At 38.8% G+C, this 22314-nt stretch overlaps 2 protein-coding genes across 2 annotated transcripts in view; both read left to right on the top strand.

The window, feature by feature from the left end:
* SPEF2 (sperm flagellar 2) overlaps positions 1 to 22314 on the top strand; it is a 172681-nt gene that overhangs the window by 129808 nt on the left and 20559 nt on the right. The window contains exons 31-32 of the mRNA XM_029941009.1: positions 10963 to 11069; positions 11764 to 11946. Of these exons, the coding sequence (XP_029796869.1) occupies positions 10963 to 11069; positions 11764 to 11946 (290 nt within the window). The remainder of the gene's footprint in view (positions 1 to 10962; positions 11070 to 11763; positions 11947 to 22314) is intronic.
* Positions 3410 to 8755, top strand: LOC115293223 (zinc finger protein 862-like). The gene is made up of 6 exons (XM_029941008.1): positions 3410 to 3616; positions 5346 to 6972; positions 7100 to 7317; positions 7437 to 7645; positions 7737 to 7860; positions 7941 to 8755. The coding sequence occupies exons 2-6, from the start codon at positions 5959 to 5961 to the stop codon at positions 8290 to 8292; spliced, it is 1917 nt and encodes a 638-aa protein (XP_029796868.1). The 5' UTR covers positions 3410 to 3616; positions 5346 to 5958; the 3' UTR covers positions 8293 to 8755.

Here is a 22314-nt window from a genome sequence, read left to right as displayed (position 1 = left end):
CAGATAGCAGCTATAAGTTGACATGTATATATCTTAGAAGATTAATTCTAGAAAGCTCTGGGACTAAAATATGTCAATTGATACATTTATTTGTTTTCTGAATATGGTAGAATGCCACAGCTTTCAAAGTATGGTAGAAAGAGGAAGGAAGAGGGAAGAAAGGAAAGGGGAGAGGAGGGAGATAGTTTTATATATATATATATATATATATATATAAATTTTTATGCATATATACATATATATGTGTATGAATTTTTTTAAAGTAGATGTAAAAGGAAAGCCACTTGACTGATGGACTTAGAATGTAATTTGAAAAGTAAGGAAGAAGAAAATGTGAACTTCTGTTTAGGTTGTTTCTGGTACAGAGTATCAACTTTATAAAAGTGCTCAAAAATGCAGATCAAAGGGGGCTCAGCGAGCAAGGAGGTTGGTCAGGGAAAGTTTAGTGGGACAGTAGCTCAGAGGAAGGAAATGGTAGAGGAGCTATTGGATGGCAGGGATACATAGCATATTTAAAGTTGGAGGAACAGCCGCTAGACAATGTGCAGGGGAGAGGCATGGGTGCGGATGTTCAGGAGGAGAATCAGGAGCCAGCTTTGCTTCTTCTTCCCAACCGCACGAACCATGGGCAGACAGAGGGGAGGGCTTCTCTGCCTGGGAAACCGCCTCCACCCACCCAACCTGGAGAATTAACGCATATTTAAGAACAATAGTCGTGATTACTGCAGAATTTGTGAGGCGATATAATACTGTGAGATTTGGGAGTCTTTGTGGTTCAAACTGAGTTACGGTCTATTAGCAATCAATTGTTTAAACTCTTTATTATTGGCTCAATTATAATATTTTAATACACGCACGTATACACATTTGTTGTTATTGTTGCTTCTCAAGTACGTGTAAAAACCTTAGCACAGTATCAGGTAGTCTATCAGTAAAGCTCATACTCACTGTTATTATCCTGGCTAATGTTCTAAAGGGAAGGTAAAGTAAGAATCATTCCATTCTCTGCATCGCAGAGTCACAATTCTGTGATGACATTTTTGAAGTCCGGCTGCAGATGCTGGCACCGCCCCTCCCTGAGGAAGCCCACTAATCGCCACTCACGCTTTCTCCCCAACTCCATGAGCCCCCAAAAGATCCTCTGACTTTAGTCTTTCTTCCTCACCTCTGCAATTGTTGTTCAGTGCCTTAAATGATACACAGCCATCCATCTTTTTAAGGGAAGTCTTTTGTCATTTTCCTTCTGAGAACTGGAAATCAATTTCTAAAAACTGTCTTAGTTGAAGTGATCAGTTTTGAAAGTATGGAGCAACGGCTGAAAGTGGCACATTTCTAAATGTGTGATCCTACAGAATTTCTTCCTTGAACTTGAAAACTGCCGTTATTTTTAAGCCAAGAAATATGATCATTTCCATAAACTACTTCATGGATGCCAATGTAACCTATGGTATCCAAGATGCACTTTCAAGCTCACTAAAATACGGTAAAATAGGATGAACAGCTGGATTTTTCTCTAAAAAAAAAAAAGCAAACAGTTTTGCACATAACAGCCATTATATTACGAGGCTCATAGGATGATGTTTTAGCAAATTTATAAGGAGTGGTAATGTCCACTTCTTATAATGTCCAAAGTTCCACTTTGGTAACTTTTAATTATGCTGCAAAAATAAAATTATTGAGAGAAGTGGATAATCTTTACAAGTGACTTTAAATACTTGTGAGTAACTAGTATCAATATATAAATGGAAAGAACTAAAGCTTAAGGAGTTTTCTGCTGAGTAGTGGCTACCTTACCTGAAAAATAAAAGTCTTAGTTAAAATAGTCCTTACTAAAGATAACGGAAAAGTTGAAAATACATTATATACTCTAATGCTTATATTCAATGCTCCTTTCCTGGTAAAATCATGCCACTTGTGATGATTCTAAATCTCCTTTGGTAAATGTAGTCATGAGACATAAAATACCCTTTGTTGATAGGATCATTACAAATATGCCAGAAGAAAAATGATCTTATGTGTGATCATCATACAAAATCATGCAAAATGCAGTGAAACAACTTGTCCTGTTAGCATTTTTCTTGCCACCCAGCAAAAATCCATACTTTATACTCTTAGGAGCAGCTGAAGTAAGAGACAGCCAGTGAATCAGAAAGACACTCCTCCATTGACTATCCCAGGGATCCCCACGAACCCACTCCCAGCACAGAGTGAGACTTAGTGAATATCTTCTGAACTGTAACAATAGCCAGTGTTGGCGTGGTGTCAGGCTCCACGTGTCAGATCCATGCTAGCATTTCCATTCTGGTGCACTCTTTACCCGTGGCTGGATGAATAAGAAGACCCATCCAAGGATAAGAAGAGTCAGATAGCTCTTTTCAACTCTGCCTTTCATCAAATATGATTATTAGTACGGTCTTGGGCAGGTTACTTAGCCTCTCTCTGACTCACTTTCCTCATCTGGAAAATGGGGTATTTCGATAGAGCTGCTATGAGTTTTTAAAGTAATTAATATATGTTAAGTTTAGAATGTGTCTGGAACATAGAATGTACAATTTAAGTATAATATATAAGCCATTGTGATTTAATTGTATGATTGTAGCAATACCTTATTATTATATAATATGCAACATTATACAATAGTGATACAAACTATTCTAATTATTATCTGAAATGTTAGCTCAGTGTCCTGAAGGTACACATACCATAATAGGAACCTACACCATTACCCTGGAACATTTCCAGAAAAATAATATACCACCTGATGGAATTAAACCCCAGGGTATGCGGCTCTTCCATGGACCACAAACATCCCAAACAAAAGCATAATTTTGTGTGCTGCGTTAAGCGCTCGGTAGGTACATCTTGTCTCTAAGCATCAAGTGCCAAGCACATCATGAAGACGGTCTTTCTCCAATGAAAGCAATTTGGAGTCTGTTGAAATTAGAACATTTTAGCAATGTTCCTCTGTCCCCACTTAAACCAAAAGAACTCCTTTTCTTTGTAAGCCCATCAGCACTCCATGTAATGTCTACACAGATTTGGTTCATGGCTGTTTTGGCTTCTCCTGAGAGGCTATCCAGAGAGAACACATTCCAGCAAATTCTGCACCCTCATCCTTCCTCAAGGGAGGCAGCATTTAGTTATTCAGGGCTCTAATATTGTTCTAAAACCTGACATGGCCTCTCCTTTGAACCTCTTTTAGAGACCTGTAGATTCAGTGATTGGTCTCAGACACAGAAAGTACAAGCAGAACTCTTGTCTGTGGTGGCTAAGCTAGATCATTCAGCTACATGGTTTTTACAAGAATTCAAAGGAGGAAGTAGTTATTGCTGCCTATGTGGGTCAGCATAAGGGTTAGGCCAGAGGAGAATTTTGAATGGAGCCTTCCAGGAAGAAAAGGGGCAGGGTGTTCCAGACAAAGGGGAAAATAGAGTAGACAGTGAGATTTTGAAGTTGCATGAATGACATATTCACAGAACAGCAAAGAGACCAGATGGGGCAAGAGGCAGGATTTGAGGACCGTACCGACCTTGTGGTCAGATTGTGAAGTCTCAAAGTGGCTTGAAAAGGACATGCAGGAAAGGATTATCAAAGATATTTGGAGACAAATGATGTGGTGAGTGGATTACGGGGAGGAAGAGACTCTGAGGGAGCCACAGATACTGCTCTGTGTCTCCACAAAGCCTCAACTAACTGAGAGACAGGATTGAGGGCGCTGGAGAAGGGTGAGGGGGGAGTCATTAGAAAGTTCCATGGAATTTTCTAAGCTAGCATCTCTGAGAAAATTATAGACATATGATACTAATATTTGCAGGGATATAAACCCCATATTGTAATCTGAAATCTGCTTAAATTAATCTGACTTTACACAAATCAAAAAACACAGAAAGTTTTCTTAGGAAAGGTATGATAGGGAAGCATTGATGTTATTAACAAAGAGATCTCTCCAGGTGGCAAAATCCTAGGGATTACTGCAAAAAGGAGTAGCCCCCCTATGTCCTGTGGTTCTCTCAGTGGGTGAACTCCTTCCGCTGTATAGATTCAGATCACGGAAATGCAGTAGTAAATCTAGAAGTCTTTGGGCCTGTAAAAACTGTCTGTGGGCAGGGTTTCAGCTGCTTCTTCAGGAGGAAACATATTCTCATGAAGCCAGAGACTTTGCATTAGGCAAATGAAAGTATGTGCTCAGAATTCAAGATAATACCTTCTAGAAAATCTGTTCATAAAGCTAAGAACATAAAAGCTAGCTAAATTGGTAGCAAAAGTTCAAGTCCTTTCCATTAGCAATGAGAGACTTCTTTTACTTCTTTTTTTGTGTATTCATTCATGTATTCACCAGCATTTGTGTGCACCGGGCGGCACCAGCCTGGTGCTGAAGGCCTAGCACGGGAGAAAAACGGTGTAGGCATAAAAATGAAGTCAGGAGGTATCAACTACCAGGAGACTCCTCGCAGTGAAAACAATAATATTTAGGATTTGATTTTTACAGGGGAATGAAATGGGGCTATATTTTAACAGTAGCAACTACAAAAAAAAAAAACGGATTGAAAGGCAAATAGAAATTAAATGCAAATAGGGTAAGAAAGGCAGAAGCAGATTGACTAATGTCAAAGGTTTTCCAGTAAAAGACGCTAAGAGCTATGAGATCATGAAAATCAATAGGGAATGTGTATTTTCTGCCACATGCTCACGCTCATCTTGCCATTATGGAGCACAAAGGAAGTTAGTGTGGTTCTTTCTGTAGAAGAGTTTAAAATCTAGCTGAGCAGTCAGCCTAGAACAGTAAAGCAGTAAAATGAAACAAAACACTGAGCTGTATGTTGACATGAGGTATTTTAGTATAATATCACACAGACACATATTCTACTTTTTCATTAGACTCTAAAATACTACAATATAGTCTAATGATGAGTAGGGTCACAGAAGTTGCAAGAGAGAAATAAATATGTGGTCTAGGCTTCCTGCAACCAGAGAGAAATGGTATTTTAGGACATTCCTTTGTGTGATTTAAATTTTTCTGTCCTCTGTCCAGAAAAAAAAATATACATATATATATATATATATATATATATATATATATATATATATATATATATTCCACTCTCCAACAAGTATATTTCAAAAGTTAGACCTTTGAGGAAAAGGAAAAGTTGAGGCATGAGGCACAGCTCTTTGAAACCACCTGGCATGGGTCTCAAAGCCTGAGGCCCTTTCTGTAAATTAACAGGTTGGCTACACCATGGCCAGAGAGGGCGGGCCTTTGGCAGAAGGGAAACGATGTCCAAGATGAATCTTGTAGACCCGCTGCTGTGTGTGTCCTGTTATTCTTTTTTTTCTCACCACAGGAAGCAAATGTCAGCAAAAAGCAATGTCCCTCTTATGCACAGAGGAACAGATTTTAGGGTGAAGAAGAACACAGCACCCTTTGCTATGAGAAACCTGTAATCGTGAGGTATACAGGGGGGCTGTGAAGTAGGACTGCCTGCTGGTGATCCCCCGCTCCTCCACGTGCAAGCACCGTGACATCAGACAGATTAATTAACCTCTCTGTGCCCTAGTCTTTTGTTTATAAAATGACGAGTAATTGGTTCATTTTCTTAACTATAAAATCGGGATAATGGATTATGAGGGTTAAGTGATATAAGCCATTTAAAGCACTAACCAGAGCACCTGACATACCACTCATAAACACTCGATGTGACTTTTTCCAGAAATAATGAGCAAGTATTGGGGGGGCAGAGATTAAACAAAATTAAGGGTAGATGTTGGTGATGACTGAAAATAACAACGTGGAGTTATTTTAAAGGCAGGGATCATCCAGGCGATGTGAACCGAGTCGCTGAAAAGCAGAAAAGGCTGCAGAAGCTTGACCATTACCTTCCAAAGGGGACTAATCAATTTTTGAAAATCTGGCTAAAAAAATACCCTTGGCTTGTATATGATGAGATTCCAAACCTTATGTTCTGTGGTCTGTGTCGTAAGCATGGAATAAAGTCAAGGGGAAATCAAGTGAGTTTTTTTTATGGCACTGACAACTTTAGGACTGAGTTTCTCAATGCACATCATCTCAGTGAGGCTCATGCCAAGGCTTCATTAATGGAAGCAACAAGTGGTTCTCCAGGGAACCAAGCCACCGCGGAGCTCATGGTGAGGACCATGAGCAAAGTCACCCTCGGGAGAGTAGAGAATTTATTCAGATCATGCCATGCCATTGCCAAGACGGGACGCCCTCTCAAAGACTTTATCTGGATGTGCAAGTTGGATGATATGAAGGGTGTCGATATCGGCCCAATATTCAGAACTAACAAATCAGCAAGAACATTCACGTATTTTATCGCCGAAGTGGAACGGAGAAATCTAAGAGAGAAACTAGAACAAAGTAAATTTTTCTCTGTCCTCAGTGATGGAATCACAGACAGTTCAACTGAGGAGGCTGAACTCATCTACGTGCAGTTTGCACATGCAGGAAAAGTGCATTGCCAAATCGTTGGGGTACAGTCAGTAGAAAAGAAGGATCCTCTGGAAATAAGAAGTGCCATTGAGAAAACTCTAGAGAGAAATCTTCAGCTTAAGCTCTCGAGCCAAGACTGGGCAAAGAAACTGGTTGGTTTTGGAAGCGAAGGTGCCCCTGGCTCAGAGGGAGAAACCAACGGCATGGCCATGCTCCTCAGAGAAATCCAGCCATGTGCACTGACTGTGTACTGCTATGCACATCATCTTGAACTGTCTTACAAGGCAGTCTTCCAGAGCATTCCACTGTACAATGACATCAGAGGCCTTCTTCACAGCATCTACCACTTCTACCACAGTTCTCCTGTCCACAAGAGTTCTCTGATAACTGCTTTCAAAGGCCTTCACCTTCGCCCTGTGCTGCCTTCTCAAGTAGGGGGCAGGAGGTGGCTTCGGGGATTACAGACAGCCCTCCAGAACTTTCTCAAGGGATATCCTGCCATAGTGCAGCAACTGCATTCAGTAAGTAATTTTGAAACACCATACTATTTTACTTTGCCAGACTGACAGAGAATATTTTTATTGAGAAATTTGAAAGAATAATTTTTTGAAAAATAAACCACTATTCTATTCCCAATCTATGTTACAGGCAGTTGAGGGCAGAAATGATACAAGTCACCAGAAAGCCAACGAACTCCTGGAGTTCCTTCTCCAAGCAGACATTGTTAAATTTGTCCATTTCTTAGTGGATGTCATTAACATCCTTAGCATTCTTTCCCGTGTCAATCAAAACAGAAATTCTTCCATTGCTGATGTATTTGCCACTTTAGAGTCAACACTGGAAATGCTCAGAATATATAAAACAAGGTGAGGAATTGGAAAACGGTCACAGGGTCTGTGAAACTAGACTGTGACTGGGGACATTGTTTGTCAGGTGCTTTTTCATTTAATTGTTGTTTGTTTGGGGAATTTTTTTTCCTCCCCAGACCAGGACCAAAAGAACGTCAGGTTGATTCAGCCACCCACTTTCATGGTAACTGTCTGAGAGGAAAGGGAAACATTTCTGACGTGAGAAGCACGGTCTTAACACATCTCATCAAGAGTCTGCAAAGTTGTTTCAGAGATGCCAGCCAAGATGTGGTGAAGGCTACCGTCATTGGAAGCTTTAAATTGTGGCCGGTGAAGATAAATCCAGGTACCCTCTATGCACTAACTTCTAACCTATTGCTCCTTGACCTTAGGTTTCTTTCACATATGTGACTTTTTCTCTCATATATCTATGGCAGAATTTGGAGAAAAAGAGGTATCCATCTTGATTGCCCACTATGAACCACTACTGGAAGCTGCCAATGTGGAAATCGATGAAGTGGACCCTGAATGGAGCATGTTGAAGTTAGAGATTTACACTAGGTAAGCATCGTTGGTATTTATAAATATTTGGATGAAGCTTGAGAGTCTCAATTTTTTACACTTTTCCTTCTTCCCCCTAGATTTCAGAACATCCGCAAACTGACCTGGGATTTTGTGAATTCTGTTTACTTGCACAAGTATCCAAATATCCTGACACTAGTGGACCTAGTGCTCACCCTCCCTGCAAGTTCTGCAGAAGCAGAACGTGGCTTTCGTCAAATGAAACGTGCCAAGTCACAAATGCATGCCACAATCAAGGGTGAAACTATGACAGATCTCCTAATAATTCAGTTGAATTCTCCAGACATTAATAACTTTGACCCCAGGAAAGCTATCCACTTATGGAATACAAGAACACCATCTTCAACTGGTGACACAAGATCTAATTCCACTTGTTCATCAAACTTGGAAAGCCATTATGAAAGTGATTAGTAATATGACAAATGTGGACTTCGTCATTGATCAGAGCAAAAACAAATTCTTTTTAATCTGAAATTTAGAAGTAACACAGTAACCAGTCTTTACATCAAATGCAAAAAGCATTTGGCATCATGCCAGGCAAACAAAGCCAAAATCGGTTTTCCTGTACCTTTCAAAGTCCTCTACATCCACACATTCTTTCACGATTTTTGGATGGAGGGGATCCTTCTAAGCAATGGTGTCATTTTGATGTCATCTTTTGCAGAGTTATTGCTAAAGGGTGACTAGACTATGATTACGATCTGAATTCTTTTAGGCCTGGCATACAATTAACATCTTTCCTGAATAATTGTAAATGAAAGTTGCATTAGATAAATAACTTAGGGCCAAACTGAAAAGGGGTATTTTTTTAATTAATCAATGAATATGAGTCCTTTTTATTTCTTTAATTTATTTTGAGAGGGAGAGGGAGAGAGAGGAGGAAAAAGAGAGTGTGTGCAAGAGGGGCAGAGACAAAGAGAGAGGAGAGAGAATCCTAAGCAGGCTCTGAGCTGTGAGTATGGAGCTCAACTTTGGGCTAGGAATCTGAGCTAAAAACAAAGTCAGATGCTTAACCAATAGACCCACCCAGGTGCCTACCATGAATAAAATTTCTAAGTTTATGTCTGTATTATTTCATTTTATGTGAAGATCATATTGCCATATGCCTTGAGACATATGTAATGGATAAGTTCAAATATTAAAATAGTTTCACATTTCACACTAAGGTCGCCAAATAAACAATTCCTATGTAAGCTTGAAGTATTATCTTACAACACTTTGCTTGCACCATAGCTATTAAAGAGGGTGGAAATATATTGCATATCTACCAGAATTTTTAAATACTTAGATCCTTTTCATGGTTTCCTAAAACAGATTTTACTTATGGTTTCATCTTGAGGAACATGAATGATTTCTTTCCTTTTAAAAACAATGTTTAGAGGTGCCTGGGTAGCTCAGTTGGTTGAGTCCAACTTCAGCTCAGGTCATGATCTCGTGATTTGTGGGTTCGAGCCCCACATCAGGCTCTGTGCTGACAGCTAGCTCAGAGCCTGGAGACTGTCTTCGGATTCTGTGTCTCCTTCTCTCTCTGACCCTCCCCTGCTTGCTCACTCTCTCTCTCTCTCTCTCTCTCTCTCTCTCTCTCTCTCTCTCTCTCTCTCTCTCTCTCAAAAATAACTAAAACATTAAAAAATTTAAAAAAATTAAAACAATGTTTATTTATTTTGAGAGAGAGCAGAGAAGGGGCAGAGGGAGAGGAAGAGAGAAATCCAAAGAGGCTCCATGCCTAGCACAGAGCCCAACATGGGGCTCAGTCCCACAACTGCAAGATCATGACCTGAGCTGAAATCAAGAGTTGGATGCTTAATGGACTGAGCCACACAGGCACCTCATGAATGATTTATTTCTAACTTGTCTAAAAACTAGTGTGTTTTATCATGAAATAAAGCTCCTTTTGCTGAAAATTCTACTACTTGGGAAAATGTTCTCATCTCTATAAAACTGGATACTCAGGTTTGATTAAAAAAAAGAATAGAGAACTTATTTCTGAAAAACCTATCAGGTGTCCAGTCATATCAAAAGAAAAAAAAAAAGAGTCTGCTCTTGCCACCCAGAAAATTAACTTCCAAATCTCAAAATTGTGTGTTTGGTTTGAACCACTGATGTTTTAAAAGGATTAATGCATTTGCTTAAAGGTTAGAAGAATGATAAAGTTCACATTGGACTTTTATAAATGCTAAAAATTCAGGTGTAAAAACAAAAATTTGAAATGCTACATATATGTTCTACTCTTTATATTTTCTAAACAAGGAAGGATAGCTATTACTCTGGACCTGAACTATCCAAATACATGTAGGAGCCTCTCGTGACTCTAGAAGGTACTTTTGTCAGAAGGATTAGACAGATATTTTTAAAGCATATTTGTTTATCTTGTTTTCCTATTTTTTTAATGCATGTGCATGCAATTTGAAATGAGATACAGACAAAATAGACTTCTTTTTTGGAAAAAATAAAGTGTTATAATGTCTAAGGGCAAAGAATTTAATAGGTTGGTGATCTTTTATGAAATACTTTGGAATATTGAGCCCAACCAGATGATTAAACTATTGCTTCCAATCCAGTAATTTAACAACTCAAGTGTCTCTACATTTACAAAAACAAATCTATTCTGACCCAAGAGCAAAATGAGGATAAATGTGTTACATTGATCACCGTTATGATTTGCATGTATTTGAAACACCTTTATCCCCGTGCTCATCAAAATAGTTTATTCATGCTCTACTATATATAGGAAACCCTAGAGTTATTTCTCTTTTTTAATTCAACCTATTCTGAGCAAAAAGTCAAGGAAGATTCCAAATTAAAGTATAAAGTCTCAGCAATTTGCTCAATCTGAAATGATGTATTACCCAGCCAAAAAAGACATTTTGACTTAGCTGAGAAACAATAATGAAAGCTTATCAGGAAATTGATTATAATTTTATGTTTTCAAATGTCTTCTGTTTAGTTTCTAAAGTTTACATTTTTAAATAATATGAATAAAATGATTGTACAAGTACCTATTTTGTTTCTGTTTTAGCAAAAGAAACAAAAGCCCTGTCACATAATATAATTGGGAAAATATTTTTCATTGTATTGTAGGCATAATAGGACATAAAACATTTACTGACATTCTGCTGGATTTGGTAACCCTGAACCTTGGAACAAACAACTTTCCTACTAGTTGGATGCACCTCACTCAAACTGAAGTAAGTTTCCATTTTGTTTGGGTTTCAAAACTCAGAATTCTTATTTCATTAAGTCAATAGTTTAAAAATAACAGTACTTCTACAGTGTCTGACATTTAGTAGGCAGTCGATAAAACTTAAATGAGTATATAAATGAACTTGAATGTAAGATATACTATCTGCATGCTTAGCATTTAAAGGGTGGATGGCGATATTAACAGTCAATGAAACAATATGGAGACCCTGAGGCTCAGCCTGTGACTGTATCTGTTACTTCCGGAAGGAATGATCCTAATCAGTAACAGTAGGTGATTCTGGAAGTTCTTGCTCTCATCCTTGAGGATGGGTCAGAAAGCAAAATGGTTGTAGTATCTACCTACTGGCTGAAGAGCCCTTTCTCAGCCACTTTTATCATCTTTATTCTTCCACTCTCCAAAAGGTACTGTCACTGAAGTCAGTCACATGTGTAAATTTGTTGTGTAACAGTAAGTGAAAAACCCAAATGTCAAGGAAGTAAAAAGTGAAACACTGCCTAGGTACTGTCTGGTGTGGGTTGGTTGGTAGAACCTGAGGGAACAAGCCTGAGAACAGGCTCTATTCACCAATATAAACTCCTCTTTCCTTCATCTGACTGTCTTACAAAGAAACATGAAGCGATAGAGCTTCAAGATAGAATCATACAAATATTCCAATGGTATTTCCTGTTTTCTTCTAGTTGCAGGAGTTGACATCCTTACTAATAATGAACTCAGAGTTTGTGGACTGGCGGAAATTCCTATTAGTAATCTCGATGCCTTGGCCCATCCCCCTGGAGGAAGAGCTCCTCGCGACCCTGGAGAGGTTCAAGGCTGTGGATGAAGAGCAGCTGGGCACCATAACTTTCGAGCAGTATATGCAGGTAGCTACCAGCATCTAGTGGCACTAATAATACCAGAATACTTGAGACCTAATAAATGTATTACTCACTGATGTCACATTGCCATGTCTTGGGCCAGTGTTCTGCCTCTTGGCTGTCTATATCTGGGTACCCAGAGGCAGCACAGACACTGTTCAAGTCCCAGGTGGAAGTCTAGATTCCATCCCCCAGGGAAAGGGCCTGGGAAAAGCCAGAGATGCTCAGAGAACTAAGAGTTTTGAAAGAAGTCACATAAACTTCATTATCCTTATCCCAGCTCCTACACAGTGGTTCTTCACCTTGTCTGTAAATTAGAATCACCTGCAGAGCTTTTAATATGTCTAATGCTCAATACTCAGTACTCTGGGAGTGACAAAAGTACTACTCAGGAAAATGAACACAGGGAAAGGGGAAGGGTTTTTTTTTTCTTTTGGTGAATGATGAGATAGTTTTTGACAAGTGGAGTTTCAAATATCTGTGGGAGATGCAGACAGAAACGTTCAACCTGATAACAGCAGATGCAGAAGGGATTGCAAGTCACTATCATGTACACAATTGTTAAATTTATGAATGGATGAGACACCCAAAAGTAGTATGGAAGGTGATGAATAACTCAGTAACATGATACCTTGTCATTGGGCTTGTCAGGTAGTATATATAACTGGCGACCTTTACCAGAACAATTTTGGCAGAATCCAGAATCCAGATTGCAGAGAATTGGTTAAATGGTTTCCAGGAAGTGAAGATAAGAAAAGTCAATTTATTTTTTAGAAGTTTGAGTAAGGAAGGAGAATAAAACCCCATAATTAAGAGGGCCTAAATTACTTCTTTGGTATATACTAATTGAAATCATCCTGTTGCTCACCATTCCACATTGCTGGTAGACACAAAAGATGTAAGTGTTTATAAGGGACTAATTCTGAAATTGAGTAATACTCTTTAGCTGCCTGTAACTCATGTATATTTCAATATTGAAAGAGCACATCCCTTCCTGATTCTCTTTTTGTCCTTACTTAATGGATGGCATGCTTATAGATAGCCGTGATGTGCCCACACTCATGCTGTTGAGCCAGATGAAGTAACACTTGAATATGAGGAGGTTCCTTCAAAGAGGATCAAGACAGGTGCTTGGCTGACTGTGCTTTTTGATATATGTTCTTCCCAAGTAGAGCAATTTGTGAATTCTATCCCTGTCTTCGACTTAAAACTTGTGAAAATGATTTTGTCAGAAAACAAAAACAGTAGAGAAAAACTTACTCGGTTTTCATCATTGGGTTAAGATTTTTAAAAGTGAGCACTTGGGGCACCTGGGTGGCTCAGTCGGTTAAGCCTCTGACTTCAGCTCAGGTCAGATCTCACATTCGTGGGTTCAAGCCCCGCATCAGGCTCTGTGCTGACAACTAGCTCAGAGCCTGGAGCCTGCTTCTGGTTCTGTGTCTCCTTCTCTCTCTGCCCCTCCCTCTTTCATGCTCTGTCTCTCTCTGTATCAAAAATAAATGAAACATTAAAAAAAATTGTTTTTAACAAATAAATAAAAAATAAAAGTGAGCATTTGAGAAATTACCAACCTTCAACACAGCATGTGCCAATTAACACAGGATACGAATTTAAACATCCTTTGTATAACATGAAATGAACAAAGGATGTTGGCAATTTTTTACCAAAATGCTGAGCCAAAACCAGAAAGCTCCTTTACCAAAAGTGTAAATTTCTTAGAGAAAGTTGGCTGCTGCATTTAAAAGAAGCTCAGAAGTACTTATTTGAATACCTCCTGTGTTTTGGGAACAGTTGATTTCTGAGGTTAGCATTCTCCCTGCCCACCCAGCTCCCTTGACAGGAGCCCCAAGACACGGAGGCCATTTGCAAAGGCCCACTTGACCCTTACACATGACTTTCATAGGCTTCCAACACTTGCCAGCTTACACACATACACACACAACAAAAAACCACAACCAAAAAAAATTATATCGGAAAAGTCAAAACCACTTCTAGAGCAAAATTTTATGAGATGTGTTAAGAATGCTACATTAGAACAGTAAAATAGCATAACACATCACTGAAATGGAGTTCTCTAGGATAGAAGGGCTCTCTACACAGCTTCCTATTGTCTTTTTTCTTTTCTTTTGTTGAACAGCAAGTTCACCACAACAGCCACTTAAGAGTGTGCTGCTTTCCCCAGCTTCTAAAATGGAATGAGAGAGTTGAAGTGGGTTGGGCTCTGTACCCAGGCCAAGCACTGCAAGCATAGAACCCCCTCCCCACTACCACCCCCCAGCGTCCTGCAGCCGTCTGTCACATGCTTTCCTCCACTGCATGTGGAGATTGAGCCACAGTGTGTAGGAGTCTGGTATTGAACTCTCAGCTCACCTTCTGTCTGTGAGGATGCATGTTATTGCAGACTCAATGAGCCAGATGTTCTGAGATCCAAACAATGCAGCACTCACTCTTTAAGAAAAAGTTAAAAAATATTTTGCCCATGTTTTAATAAGAGAAAGGGGGCATTTCCATCTCTTAAGGAGAAATCACCTAATAACCCAGTAAGGCAGGGTATGGTTGACAGAACCTTGCTTCATCAATGTAAACCCTACTATACAGGTTCACATTTAACATTTCACATTGCTAACATTTTCATGGATGATTTTTTATTTCTTTGTTAATATAATGTATTGTCAAATTGGCTTAACATACAGTGTGTACAGTGTGCTCTTGGTTTTGGAGGTAGATTCCCAGGGTTCATCGGTTACAATACACACCCAGTGCTCATCCCAACAAGTGCCCTCCTCAATGCCCATCACCCATTTTTTCCCTTTCCCCTACCACCCCCACTAACCCTCAGTTTGTTCTCTGTATTTATAAGTCTCTTATGGTTTGCCTTCCTCCCTCTCTGTTTGTAACTATTTTCCCCTCCCCCCCGCCATGGTCTTTTGTTAAGTTTCTCAAGTTCCACATATGAATGAAAACATATGATATCTGTCTTCCTCTGACCTGACTTATTTCACTTAGCATAATACCTTCCATCCATGTTGCTGGAAATGGCATGATTTCATTCTTTCTTATTGCCCAGTAGTACTCCATTGTAAATATAAACCACATCTTTATCCATTCATCAGTTGATGGATATTTAGGCTCTTTCCATAATTTGGCTATTGTTGAAAATGCAGCTATAAACATTGGGGTACATGTGCCCCTATGAATCAGCATTCCTGTACCCTTTAGATAAATTCCCAGTAGTGCTATTGCTGGGTCATAGGGAATTCTATTTTTCATTTTTTGAGGAACCTTCACACTGTTTTCCAGAGCTTCTGCACCAGTTCGCATTCCCACCAACAGTGCAAGAGGACACCTATTTCTCCACATCTGCACCAGCATCTGTTGTTTCCTGATGTGTTCATTTTAGCCACTCTGACTGGTGTGAGGTAGTATCTTAGTGTGGTTTTGATTTGTATTTCCCTGATGATGAGTGACATTGAGCACTTTTTCATGTGTCTTTTGTCCATCTGGATGTCTTCTTTGGAAAAGTGTCTATTCCTATCTTCTGCCCATTTCTTCATTGGATTATTTTTCAAGTGTTGAGTTTGGTAAGTTCTTTATAGATTTTGGATACTAACCCAAATGACTAATTTGCCATTTACAAATATCTTTTCCCATTCTGTCAGTTGCCTATTAGTTTTGTTGATTGTTTCCTTTGCCATGCTAAAGCTTTTTATCTTGATGAAGTCCCAATAGTTCATATTTGCTTTTAATTCCCTTATCTTTGAGATGTGTTGAGCAAGAAATTGCTGCGGCTGAGGTCAAAGAAGTTGTTGCCTGCTTTCTCCTCTAGGGTTTTGTTGGTTTCCTGTCTCACAGGTAGGTCTTTTATCCATTTTGAGTTTATTTTTGTGTATGATGTAAAAAAGTGATCTACTTTCATTCTTCTACATGTTGCTTTCCAGTTCTCCCAGCACCATTTGCTAAAGAGACTGTCTTTTTTCCATTAGATACTCTTTCCTGCTTTGTCAAATATTAGTTGGCCATACATTTGTGGGGTCCAATTCTGTGTTCTCTATTCTATGCCATTGACGTATGTGTCTGTTTTTGTGCCAATACCACACTGTCTTGATGATGACAGCTTTGTAGTAGAGGCTAAAGTCTGGGATTATGATGCCTCCTGTTTTCTTCTTCAATATTACTTTGGCTATTTGAGGTCTTTTGTGGTTCCATACAAATTTTAGGATTGTTTGTTCTAGCTTTGACAAGAATGCTAGTGCAATGTTGATTGGTATTGCATTGAATGTGTAGATTGCTTTGGGTAATATTGATTATTTTAACAATATTTATTTTTCTGATCTGTGAGCATGGAATGTTTTTCCATTCCTTTGTGTCTTCTTCAATTTCCTTCATAAGTTTTCTATAGTTGTCAGCATACAGATCTTTTACATCCTTGGTTAGGTTTAATTCTAGGTATTTTATGGTTCTTAGTGCAATTGTAAATGGGATTGATTTCTTGATCTCTCTTTCTGTTGCTTCATTATTTGTGTTAGAAATGCAACCAGTTTCTGTATATTGATTTTTTACCCTGTGACTTTGTTTAATTCATGTATCAGTTTTTGGTGGAATCTTTTGTGTTTTCTATGTAGAGTATCATGACCCCTGCATAAAGTGAAAGTTTGATTTCTTTTTTGCCCATTTTGATGCCTTTTATTTCCTCTTGTTGTCTGATTGCAGATCCTATGACTTCCAATGCTATGTTAAACAACATTAATGAGAGTGGACATCCCTGTCATGTTCCTGATTTCAGGGAGAAAGTCTCCAGGTTTTCTCCATTGAGGATGATATTAGCTGTGTGCTTTTCATATATGGCTTTTATGATGTTTAGGTATATTCCTTCTATCCTGACTTTCTTGAGGGTTTTTTAAGAAAATATGCTGTATTTTGTCAAATGCCTTTTCTGCATCTATTGAAAGGATCGTATGGTTCTTATCATTTATTTTATTAATGTGATGTATCAGATTGATTTATTGTCAAATATTGAACCAGGCCTGCAGTCCCGGAATGAATCCCATTTGATCATGGTGAATAATTTTTTTAATATTATTGAATTCAATTTGCTAGTATCTTGTTGAGAATTTTTGCATCCATGTTCATCAGGAATATTGGCCTGTAGTTTTCCTTTTTTTCTGTGGTCTCTGTCTGGTTTGGAAATCAAGGTAATGCTGGCTTCATAGAATGAATCCAGAAGCTTTCCTTCATTTCTATTTTTTAGAACAGCTTAAAGATAGATATTAACTCTGCTTTAAAGGTCTGATAGAATTACCCTAGGCAGCCATCTAGTCTAGGACTCTTATTTGTTGAGAGACTTTTCATAATTGATTCAATCCCTTCACTAATTTTGGATCTGTTCAATTTTTTTATTTTTTCCCATTTGAGTTTTGGTAGTGTGTGGGTGTCTAAGAATTTGTCTATTACTTCCAGGTTGTCCAGTTTGTTGGAATATAATTTTTCATAGTATTCTCTGATAATTGTATTTCTGAGAGATTAGTTGTCATAAGCCCATTTTCATTCATGATTTTATCTATTTTGGTCCTCTCTCTTTTCTTTTTGAGACGTCTGGCTAGGGGGTTATCAATTTTGTTTATTTTTTCAAAAACCAACTCTTTGTTTCATTGATCTATTCTACTGTATTTTTTGGATTCTATATTGTTTGTTTCTGCTTTGATGTTTATTATTTCTCTTCTTATGCTGGCCTTGGGATTTCTTTGCAGTCCTACTTCTAGTTCCTTTAGGTGTGCTGTAAGATTTTGTATATAGGGATTTTTCTTGTTTCTTGAGATAAACCTGGATTGCAATATATTTTCCTTTTAGGACTGCCTTTGCTGCATCCCAAAGGGTTTGGACTATTGTGTTTTCATTTTCATTTGTTTCCATATTTTTTTTAATTTCTTCTTTAATTGCCTGGTTGATCCATTCATTCTTTAGTAGGATGTTCTTTAACCTTCATGCATTTGGAGGTTTTCCAAACTTTCTCCTGTGGTTTATTTGAAAATTCATAGCATTGTGATCTGAAAATGTGCTTGGTATGATCTCAGTTCTTTTATTTTTATTAAGGGCTGTTTTGTAACCCAGAATGTGATATATCTTGGAGAATGTTCCATGAGTACTGAGAAGAATGTACATTTTGCTGCTTTAGCATGAAAAGCTCTGAATATATCTGTCAAGTCCATCTGGTCCAGTGTACCATTCATTACCATTATTTATTTATAGACTTTCTGCCTAGATTATCTATCCATTGCTGTAAGTGGAGTGTTAAGGTTCCCTGCAGTTACCACATTCTTACCAATAATATCACTTATGTTTGTTATTAATTGTTTTTTTAAATTTGGGTGATCTTATTGGGTGCATAAACATAATTGTTAGCTCCTCTTGATGAATAGACCCAGTAATTATGATATAATGCTCTTCTTCATCTCTTGAATACAGCCTTTAGTTTAAAATCTAGTTTGTCTGAAGTATGGCTACTCCAGCTTTCTTTTGACTTCAAATAGCATGATAGATGGTTCTCCATCCCCTCAGGTTCTATCTGAAGGTGACCTCAGTTCCAAAATGGATCTCTTATAGACAGAAAATAGATAGGTCTTATTTTTTTTTAATTTATTCTGATACCCTGTGTCTTTTGATTGGAGCATTTAGTTCATTTACATTCAGTGTTATTACTGAAAGATATGGATTTAGAGTCGTTGTGTTATCTGAAGATTTCATGCTTGTAGTAGTATCTCTGGTCCTTTGCGGTCTTTGCAACATTCCACTCACAGAGTTACCCTTAGGATCTTTTGTTGGGCTGATTTAGTGGTGATGAACTCCTTCAGTTTTTGTTTGTCTGGGGAAACCTTTATCTCTCCTGCTATTTTGAATGGCAGCCTTGCTGGATAAAAGATCCTTGGCTACATATTTTTCCTATTCAGCACATTGACTATTTCCTGCCACTCCCTCATGGCCTGCCAAGTTTCAGTAGATAGGTCTGCTACTGCCCTTATGTAACTACCCTTGTAAGTTAAGGCCAGTTTGTTCCTAGCTACTTTAGATTTCTCTCTTTATCTTTGTATTCTGACAGTTTCACTATGATATGTCGTGCCGTGCCAAAGATCAATTAAATTCCTGTTACATCTGGAGGGAGTTATCTGTGCCTCCTGTATTTCAGTGTCTGTTTCCTTCCCCAGACTGGGGAAGTTCTCAGCTATGATTTTTTCAAGTACACCTTCTGACTCTTTCTCTTTCTTCTTCTTCTGGGACTTCTATGATACAGATATTGTTCATTTCATTGAATCATTTAGTTCTCTAATTTCCCTGTTATGGTCTAGAATTTTTTTTTATTCAACCTGACTAAAATTATTATTTAAATTTAGCATGACTATTTTTTAGTTTCTTGATCTCTGCAGATAGATTCTTGGCTGTCTTCTATGCTTTCTTCAAGCCCAGTGATTAATCTTAAGACTATTATTCTAAACGCTTGTTCAGTTATATTGTTTATATCTGTATTGATCAATTCTTTAGCTGTCATTTCTTCCTGGAATTGTTTTGAGAAGAATTCTTCCACTTTGTCATTTTGGCAGGTTTTCTGTCCCTTATGTATTTTAAAAACTTGTCATGTGCCCTGCACCTATGAGCACTACTATATTAAAGAGGGGTCATACACTGTGCAGGGCCTGGCCCTTTAGGAGGTGGTTTTTGGCATGTGTTACTTGCTGTCTGTTGCTGTGACTTTGGAGATGTTTTGGACCCTCCATCAGGTTTGCTTTGATTTGTTCCTTGAAGGAGCCCTGGAAAAGAAAACAAACAAACAAAAAATCCAAAAACAAAACCAAAAAACCAGAAACACCCACTACAACTAGATCATAGGGTGGGGACACTGTTGATGGAAGAGGCCTTATCTCATACAAAGAGAGAACTGACAGGGGTGAGGGAAAAAGAAAAGAAAACAAACTTGTCCAGACAGAGAAACTATATGGCTTAATCCAGAGAGAGAGGGTGGAAAATAAAGAAGGAGATGTAGAACAGGTATAAAGAGAATAGATTAAATATGTCTGCTTAAACAAACCAACAACCAGAATAATCAGACTAGAGGAGGGAAGAAATAGGAAGGAGAAAAGGCCAGTTTGTTCCTAGCTACTTTAGATTTCTCTCTTTATCTTTGTATTCTGACATATATATAATAAAAATGTCCAAGAATCAAATCAGGAAATGCAAAACTACTGGGTGCCTTGGAACCGATGGCAGCGCTGGTCTGGTGGAGGGGATGTTTGGCTTGTCAATGTCAATCCTGCTCCTGTAGATACACAGTTATGAGGTGCGATGGTTTGGTGTAGACAGGTTCTGCCTCCACTATGGCCTGCTGTATGTCCCCTGAAGCCTCACCTTGTTGGTGATGGGGAGAAAAATTGTGACACCACAGTTTTTCCTCCCCAGACCAGGCATCCCAAACTACTCTGTTTAGTTCATCCTCACAGGGCCACATGGGCGCAAACAAGGCAGTTTGTCCTGCTCCACCAACTCCTGTGCCTCCTGGCCCTTGGCTGAGATTTAAACCCCGATGTCTTTTTTTTTTTTAATATTTTTTATTTATTTTTGAGAGATAGAGAGAGACAGCGCAAGTAGGGGAGGGTCAGAGAGAGAGGGAGACATAGAATCTGAAGCAGGCTCCAGGCTCTGAGCTAGCTGTCAGCACAGAGCCCACCTCTGGGCTCGATCTTACGAACTGTGAGATCCTGACCTGAGCCAAAGCTGGCCGCTCAACTGACTGAGTTACCCAGGCACCCCAAACCTGGATGTCTTAAAGTGTCCCATTCTGTACGCCCAGGTTCCAGGAAAGTGCCACTCCGTGCTGCCAATATTTGGCCTCTGGCGGGCAGCCACAGGCAGTCTTTGTCCTTTGAACAGTTATATGGCTTCTCCCCACAGCACTCTAGGGAGGGTATCTGAACTAGTTACCGAGCCAGGGGCTGGCTCTCCTCCTCCCCAGCTGTGCGAACAGGGCAGTCCAGAGGAAGCCTCGCAGTAGACATTGGATCTTTCTCCATTCTGGCCCGAGGTTTTTCTATTGTCCAGATACAGCCCTATGTTTTCCCAGTCTCTCTTTCTCTTCCCTTTTGTCTCTCCACAAAGGGCATCTCTCCCCTCCATTCATTTTCTCTCTCCCAGTTCATGGTCATGCACCTATGGCCCATCAGGTTGTCTCCGTGGCTCCGTGGAGATGTCTCTCTCTCTGCAGCCTGGACTCTTGGAATTCGAAGTTCTTTGGCCTCAACACTACTGTGTTTGAGGGATGAAGGAACTTCGGGTCTCCCTACCTCTCCACCGAGTTGCATCTCCCCATGGATGACTTTCAGGAATTCTAAGTTGTTTTCCAGTCAGGGTATTTTTTTCCTTTCTAAAGTGACCCTTTTCTGTGCAAAATACACAATTTTCTAATTTATGCAATATCGTATATTATTAGAAAATTAATATGAATTATTCCTTGATTTTAAGGGAAACTCCTGTGCATTGGAACAATTAAAATGGAATTGAGAGTTGGTTGGGAAATGGCAGGAGGGATACGCTCTCTGTTTCCTTTTTCCCCCTCTAGTTTCATTTAATATTTCCCCAGTTTTCTACAATGTTTACTATGTTCCTTGGTGTTGTTTTCTTCATGTTCCTCTACCTAGGGTTCACTGAGCTCTTGGATCTCTGAGGATTTTATAGTTTTTATCAGACTGGAAGCTTTTGAGGACTTTTTTTCTAAATATTTTTTCTGCGCATCTACCCCTTCTCAAAATCCAATCATGTATGTACTGTCCCACAGGTCACTGAGGCTTTGTTCATTTTTTTTTCTTCTCCATGCTTTACTTTGTATTCATTTCTATGAGTATGTCTTCAAGTTCACAGATCATTTCCTCTGCAGAAATGAATCTGTTAATATCATTCAGTGTATTTTCTACTTCAGATATTAAATTTTTTGTCTCTAATAATTCAAGTTGGGTTCCTATTATATCTTCCATTTCCCTCTTCAATATATACATAGTTTTCTCTATCTCCTTGAACAAATGAAATGTATTTAGAATAGCCAAATGAACATCTTTCTCTGTTCATTCTATCATCTGTGTCATTTTTGTGTTTGTTTTCTTTGGGTGATGTTTCTTCTCTCTATAGGTCATACGTTATGGCTTTTTTGCATACCTAGTAACTCTATTGGATGCCAGATGTTGTGAATCTTATTTTCTTGTGTGCCCAATTTTATATACCTCTAAATATTGTTGGGTCTGCAGCAGTGTTACTTGGAATCACTTCTATTCTCTCAAGGTTACGATAAGATATTTTGGGATGGACCCAGAGTGGCTAATCTGGCCCCACTGCTAAGAC

Source organism: Suricata suricatta, chromosome 6, assembly GCF_006229205.1.
Source record: "Suricata suricatta isolate VVHF042 chromosome 6, meerkat_22Aug2017_6uvM2_HiC, whole genome shotgun sequence".
NCBI classification, from domain to species: domain Eukaryota; kingdom Metazoa; phylum Chordata; class Mammalia; order Carnivora; family Herpestidae; genus Suricata; species Suricata suricatta.
Note: the sequence above shows the minus strand (reverse complement) of the source record. Positions and strands in the feature narration are given on the sequence as shown.